Source organism: Oncorhynchus clarkii, chromosome 12 (assembly GCF_045791955.1).
Source record: "Oncorhynchus clarkii lewisi isolate Uvic-CL-2024 chromosome 12, UVic_Ocla_1.0, whole genome shotgun sequence".
Lineage (NCBI taxonomy): Eukaryota > Metazoa > Chordata > Actinopteri > Salmoniformes > Salmonidae > Oncorhynchus > Oncorhynchus clarkii.
In genome coordinates this window covers 8462224-8470248 of record NC_092158.1, presented here as the reverse complement: position 1 = coordinate 8470248, position 8025 = coordinate 8462224, and the positions used below count along the sequence as shown (strand labels likewise).

Sequence of the window (8025 nt, the reverse complement as noted above, 5' to 3'; positions counted from 1 at the left end):
GGTAAAGCCCAACAGGTCATCAGCTCTGACTCTGACTCTAGACAGGTGTGTTACTGTAGGTAAAGCCCCAACAGGTCATCAGCTCTGACTCTGACTCTAGACAGGTGTGTTACTGTAGGTAAAGCCCAACATCTCTGACTCTGACTCTAGACAGGTGTGTTACTGTAGGTAAAGCTCCAACAGGTCATCAGCTCTGACTCTAGACAGGTGTGGTACTGTAGGTAAAGCCCCAACAGGTCATCAGCTCTGACTCTGGTTCAGTGAGTGAAGGATCGTCCGCTCCATACCTGCAAAGCCTCCTGCCCCTCCTTGCGTCTCCCCCGTGTCTCTCCCGCGCCTCCCCACAACTTCCCACGTCTCCTCCTCGTTCATCTCTAATCCATAAAGCCTCACACGTTTATTTCTCCTCCTCTCATTCCCACACTCCTCAGCCTGCCCCTTCAAACTCCCTCCTCCCTGTTTCCTTCCCTCCTCCAGTCTCTCTCCCTCCTCCAGTCTCTCTCCCTTCTCCCGTCTCTCTCCCTTCTCCCGTCTCTCTCCCTCCTCCCAGTCTCTCTCCCGCTGTCCACATCAGATTACCATGCTGCCCTCCTCAACAGATACACGTTCTCTTTCTCATTACTGTAATGTAGTGTTGAGTTAAATGGTGCTATTGTAAATCTAACCGTGCGTGTGACTGTGAGTGCTTGTACTCTAGTTGGTTTGTTTTAAGGCCTGTTGTCAGAACAGTAGCGAGAGAGGTAGGACGGCAGAGCTGTAGGACGGTAGGGCTGTAGGACGGTAGGACTGTAGGGCTGTAGGACGGTAGGACGGTAGGGCTGTAGGACGGTAGGACGGTAGGACTGTAGGACGGTAGGACGGTAGGGCTGTAGGACAGTAGGGCTGTAGGACGGTAGGACGGTAGGACTGTAGGACGGTAGGACGGTAGGGCTGTAGGACGGTAGGACGGTAGGGCTGTAGGACGGTAGGACGGTAGGACGGTAGGGCTGTAGGACTGTAAGACGGTAGGGCTGTAGGACGATAGGACGGTAGGGCTGTAGGACGGTAGGACTGTAGCACGGTAGGACTATAGGGCTGTAGGACGGTAGGACGGTAGGACTGTAAGGCTGTTGGACGGTAGGACTGTAGGGCTGTAGGACGGTAGGACGGTAGGGCTATAGAACTGTAGGACTGTAGGGCTGTAGGGCTGTTGGGCTGTAGGACGGTAGGACGATAGTGCTGTAGGGCTGTAGGACGGTAGGGCTGTAGGACGGTAGGGCTGTAGGACGGTAGGGCTGTAGGGCTGTAGGACGGTAGGACTGTAGGACGGTAGGACGGTAGGGCTGTAGGGCTGTAGGACGGTAGGGCTGTAGGGCTGTAGGACGGTAGGACTGTAGGACGGTAGGACTGTAGGACGGTATGACTGTAGGACTGTAGGGCTGAAGGACGACTGGTCGGTAGATCACTAATAGACAATATTAAAATGATTTCCATTAAAAATAAGCAATTATTAGAAAAACATGATTTATCAGGAATATATAGTCTATTATCAATATAAGTCATCATTGGTATCCATGGATTAATTCCTTCCTGCCCCTAACTATCACACAGCCCAGTGGTTTCTGAGAAATCCCTGGTGATCACTGATGTCCTCTGATCAATTCACCCACCCCCCCTTCCACCCCTCCATCCATCCACATCTACACCCCTCCTCTTACCCCCCTCCACTCCTCTCCTCTCCTCCACCCCTCCCTCCACCCCTCCTCTCCTCCACCCCTCCACTCCTCTCCTCCATCCCTCCCTCCACCCCTCCACTCCACTCCTCTCCTCCATCCCTCCCTCCACCCCTCCACTCCACTCCTCTCCTCCACCCCTCCACTCCACTCCTCTCCTCCACCCCTCCCTCCACCCCTCCCTCCACCCCTCCTTCCACCCCTCCACCCCTCTCCTCCACCCCTCCCTCCACCCCTCCACTCCTCTCCTCCACCCCTCCCTCCACCCCTCCACTCCTCTCCATCCCTCCCTCCCTCCACCCCTCCACTCCTCTCCTCCATCCCTCCCTCCTCTCCTCTCTTCCACTCCTCCCCTCCATCCCTCCCTCCACTCCTCCACTCCTCTCCTCCACCCCTCCCTCCACTCCTCCACTCCTCTCCTCCATCCCTCCCTCCACCCCTCCACTCCTATCCTCCATCCCTCCCTCCTCCACCGCTCCACTCTCCTCCACCCCTCCCTCCCTCCACCCCTCCACTCCTCTCCTCCATCCCTCCCTCCCTCCACCCCTCCACTCCTCTCCTCCATCCCTCCCTCCCTCCACCCCTCCACTCCTCTCCTCCATCCCTCCCTCCTCTCCTCTCCTCTCCTCCACTCCTCTCCTCCATCCCTCCCTCATCTCCTCTCCTCCACTCCTCTCCTCCATCCCTCCCTCATCCCTCCCTCCCTCCACTCCTCTCCTCCATCCCTCCCTCCACTCCTCTCCTCCACCCCTCCCTCCACCCCTCCACTCCTCTCCTCCATCCCTCCCTCCCTCCACTCCTCTCCTCCATCCCTCCCTCATCCCTCCCTCCCTCCACTCCTCTCCTCCATCCCTCCCTCCACTCCTCTCCTCCACCCCTCCCTCCACCCCTCCACTCCTCTCCTCCACCCCTCCACTCCTCTCCTCCATCCCTCCTCCACCCCTCCACTCCTCTCCTCCATCCCTCCTCCACCCCTCCACTCTCCTCCACCCCTCCACTCCTCTCCTCCATCCATCCATCCCTCCCTCCTCTCCTCCACTCCTTCCCTCCCTCTACCCCAACACTCCTCTCCTCCACCCCTCCATCCCTCCCTCCCTCCACTCCTCTCCTCCATCCCTCCACTCCTCTCCTCCACCCTCCACTCCTCTCCTCCACCCTCCACTCTCCTCCACCCCTCCACTCCTCTCCATCCCTCCACTCCACTCCACTCCTCCACCCCTCCACTCCTCTCCTCCACCCCTCCACTCCTCTCCATCCCTCCACTCCACTCCTCTCCTCCCTCCCTCCACTCCTCTCCTCCACCCTTCCATTCCACTCCTCTCCTCCATCCCTCCACTCCTCTCCTCCACCCACCACTCCTCTCCTCCTACCATCCACTCTCCTCCACCCCTCCACTCCTCTCCATCCCTCCACTCCACTCCTCTCCTCCCTCCCTCCACTCCTCTCCTCCACCCCTCCACTCCACTCCTCTCCTCCCTCCCTCCACTCCTCTCCTCCACCCCTCCCCTCCACTCCTCTCCTCCATCCCTCCACTCTCCTCCACCTCTCCACTCCTCTCCACCCCTCCACTCCACTCCTCTCCTCCCTCCCTCCACTCCATCCCTCCACTCCTCTCCTCCATCCCTCCACTCTCCTCCCCCCTCCCTCCCTTGTTTAGGTGAAATATATAATTTTGAGTGTTTAAAAAAATTACTTAAAAAAAAATACAATTTTATTTCACCTTTATTTAAGCTGAAAAGTGTTACTGAGCTTCAGTCAAACAACAGGAGAATAAACAATGTCCATTCAATCACTGCCTTGCCCTGCTGTGGACAGGATGTCCCCTGGGAGGGTCAAAGGTCAAATCAGACTGCTCCAATCTAATCCAGCAGCCTGCCATTTTCCCTGGTTCATCCCTGTAATGGCAACTACCAAATAGGCCTAGTGGAGGAGATCCTGTAGCATAGAATAATATCTGACATCTGTTTTGTGATGTCAATATTTTCTTTTGACATGATGGTTGAGGGTCAATGGCTGGGGAGAGGATAGACAGAGAGAGGTAGGGAGAGGAGGAGAGAGAGACAGAGGGAGGGAGAGGAGAGGAGAGGAGAGGAGAGGCAGACCGGTAGAGAGGGAGGGAGAGGAGAGACAGACCGAGAGAGAGAGCGAGGGAGAGGAGAGACAGACCGAGAGACAGACCGAGACAGAGAGAGGGATCAGTGGCTGGGTGGACAATGGATAGAGGGATAGATAGAGGATGGGTACATTAGACCAGGGCTCCACTCTCTCTCCTCATGCTGTAGGGGTCAGGGGAAGGGTTAGATATGGGGTCAGTAAATGGGGGTTGATATATGGTCATTGGGTGGGGGGGATGGGGGTAGATATGAGGTCAGTGAATGGGGGATGATACTGGGTCATTGGATGGGGTAGATATGGGGTCATTGGATGGGGTAGATATGGGGTCATTGGATGGGGGTAGATATGGGGTAATTGGATAGGGGTAGATATGGGGTCATTGGATGGGGTAGATATGGGTTCATTGGATGGGGGTAGATGTGGGGTCATTGGATGGGGGTAGGTGTAGGGTCAGTGGATGGGGGTAGATATGGGGTCATTGGATGGGGTAGATGTGGAGTCATTGGATTGGGTAGATATGGGGTCAGTGGATGGGGTAGATATGGGGTCATTGGATGGGGGTAGATGTAGGGTCAGTGGATGGGGATAGATATGGGGTCATTGGATGGGGTAGATATGGGGTCATTGGATGGGGGTAGATGTAGGGTCAGTGGATGGAGGATGATATGGGGTCAGTGGATGGGGAGTGGATCGATAGAGGATAGGATCCAGCAGTCATCTGAAGAGCCTCCCTCCCTCCCCTGTGACATTAGACCAGGGGTCCACTCTCTCTCTCCTTATGCTGTTGGGGTCAGTAGCTGGGTGGACAGGGATAGAAGGATAGATAGACGATGGGTAGATTAGACAGTGGTCCTCTCTTCATCAGGCCAGAGACATGGTGTACTAAGGGTCAGTGGATGGAGGGTACATGTAGGGTCCTCTCTTCATCAGACCAGAGACATGGTGTACTAGGGAGATTCCATGCAATTTTTTAAAAGTAAAACAGAGGTATTAGGTATGCAATAGATAAGTAAAGAAATACAAAATAAAAAATAAATAATAATGTTTTCAATAACGAATAGTGTTTTAATATGCTTTTTTACATTTGTAACACAACTATCTTTGAGACAATCACGATGAAAGTGGCCATTTTAGGCCCTCTTTACTCTCTGATCTGTGAACCATTTCAGGCCCTCATTACCCTCTGATCTGTGAACCATTTCAGGCCCTCATTACCCTCTGATCTGTGAACCATTTCAGGCCCTCATTACCCTCTGATCTGTGAACCATTTTAGGCCCTCTTTACTCTCTGATCTGTGAACCATTTTAGGCCCTCTTTACCCTCTGATCTGTGAACCATTTCAGGCCCTCATTACCCTCTGATCTGTGAACCATTTCAGGCCCTCATTACCCTCTGATCTGTGAACCATTTCAGGCCCTCATTACCCTCTGATCTGTGAACCATTTTAGGCCCTCATTACCCTCTGATCTGTAAACCATTTCAGGCCCTCATTACCCTCTGATCTGATGCATGAAACAGACAACATGGTGTCATTGTTTTCCTTATTGTGTACTCTAAAATACAGTGCATTTGGAAAGTATTCAGACCCCTTGTTCCCACATTCATCCACATTTTGGTACGTTACAGCCTTATTCTAAAAAAGGATTACATTTATAAAAATGTCCTCATCAATCTACACACAATACCCCATAATGACATCACAATACCCCATAATGACGTTACAATACCCCATAATGACATCACAATACCCCATAATGACATCACAATACCCCATAATGACATCACAATACCCCATAATGACATCACAATACCCCATAATGACATCACAATACCCCATAATGACATCACAATACCCCATAATGACATTACAATACCCCATAATGACATCACAATACCCCCATAATGACATCACAATACCCCATAATGACATCACAATACCCCATAATGACATCACAATACCCCATAATGACATCACAATACCCCATAATGACATTACAATACCCCATAATGACATCACAATACCCCCATAATGACATCACAATACCCCATAATGACATCACAATACCCCATAATGACATCACAATACCCCATAATGACATCACAATACCCCATAATGACAAAGTGAAATTATGTTTTTAGAAATGTCTACAAATGTATAAAATATGAAAAGCTGAAATGTCTTGAGTCAATAGATATTCAACCCCTTTGTTATGTCAAGCCTAAATATGCTCAGGAGTAAAAATGTGCTGAACAAGTCACATAATAAGTGGCATGAATTCGCTCTGTTTGCAATAATTGTGTTTAACATGGTTTTGATTTGTATTATTTTATATGCGTACTGTATAAAACCTTTATTTTAACACGAGAGACATATTTCTAGGGTCCTAGGTCACTTTTTACAAATCTACAGTATAATGCAACCGAAATATACACATTATACCCAATCTGATGAGAGAGAGAGACGGGTTCACGGGATAGACAGATGAGATGAAAGGAAGGAGTGGAGGAGAAGGGGATTAGAGAGCGGAGTCATAGGGTGTCCTTGGTCCTTTGTCACTGAGAGTGACCTCATAGGTCAGAGTATCAACCCTTTCTCAGCTCTTTCTCCATCTCCTCGCCTCCATCCAGACCCCCCTTAGTCTCTCCTCTCCTCCACCCAGATCCCCCTTAATCTCTCCTCACCTCCACCCAGATCCCCCTTAGTCTCTCCTCACCTCCATCCAGATCCCCCTTAGTCTCTCCTCACCTCCATCCAGATCCCCCTTAGTCTCTCCTCACCTCCATCCAGATCCCCCTTAGTCTCTCCTCACCTCCATCCAGACCCCTTAGTCTCTCCTCTCCTCCATCCAGATCCCCCTTAGTCTCTCCTCACCTCCATCCAGATCCCCCTTAGTCTCTCCTCACCTCCATCCAGATCCCCCTTAGTCTCTATCTTACAGACTTTCTCTCTCACCTCTACTGTAATATCATACTGCTGTTGGTATCAGTCTCTCTCACATCTACTGTAATATCATACCGCTGTTGGTATCAGTCTCTCATCTCTACTGTAATATCATACTGTTGTTGGTATCAGTCTCTCACCTCTACTGTAATATCATTCTGCTGTTGGTATCAGTCTCTCACCTCTACTGTAATATCATACTGCTGTTGGTATCAGCCTCTCACCTCTAATGTAATATCATACTGCTGTTGGTATCAGTCTCTCACCTCTACTGTAATATCCTACTGCTGTTGGTATCAGTCTCTCTCACATCTACTGTAATATCATACCGCTGTTGGTATCAGTCTCTCATCTCTACTGTAATATCATACTGTTGTTGGTATCAGTCTCTCACCTCTACTGTAATATCATTCTGCTGTTGGTATCAGTCTCTCACCTCTACTGTAATATCATACTGCTGTTGGTATCAGCCTCTCACCTCTAATGTAATATCATACTGCTGTTGGTATCAGTCTCTCACCTCTACTGTAATATCCTACTGCTGTTGGTATCAGTCTCTCTCACCTCTACTGTAATATCATACTGCTGTTGGTATCAGTCTCTCTCACCTCTACTGTAATATCCTACTGCTGTTGGTATCAGTCTCTCTCACCTCTACTGTAATATCATACTGCTGTTGGTATCAATATCTCTCACCTCTACTGTAATATCATACTGCTGTTGGTATCAGTCTCTCACCTCTACTGTAATATCATTCTGCTGTTGGTATCAGTCTCTCACCTCTACTGTAATATCATACTGCTGTTGGTATCAGTCTCTCACCTCTAATGTAATATCATACTGCTGTTGGTATCAGTCTCTCACCTATACTGTAATATCATACTGCTGTTGGTATCAGTCTCCCACCTCTACTGTAATATCATACTGCTGTTGGTATCAGTCTCTCTCACCTCTACTGTAATATCATACTGCTATTGGTATCAGTCTCCCACCTCTACTATAATATCATACTGCTGTTGGTATCAGTCTCTCATCTGTACTGTAATATCATACTGCTGTTGGTTTCAGTCTCTCACCTCTACTGTAATATCATACTGCTGTTGGTATCAGTCTCTCACCTCTACTGTAATATCATACTGCTGTTGGTATCAGTCTCCCACCTCTACTGTAATATCATACTGCTGTTGGTATCAGTCTCTCCCACCTCTACTGTAATATCTTACTGCTGTTGGTATCAATATCTCTCACCTCTACTG

The 8025-nt window shown here is 49.9% G+C and overlaps 1 protein-coding gene across 1 annotated transcript; it reads right to left on the bottom strand.

Annotated features, from left to right (window-relative positions):
* Positions 1 to 720: 720 nt before the first annotated feature.
* LOC139421818 (adhesive plaque matrix protein-like) lies at positions 721 to 1473 on the bottom strand. Its single transcript, XM_071172939.1, has one exon. It carries the CDS (start codon positions 1471 to 1473, stop codon positions 721 to 723), a length of 753 nt encoding a protein of 250 aa, XP_071029040.1.
* Positions 1474 to 8025: the final 6552 nt, after the last annotated feature.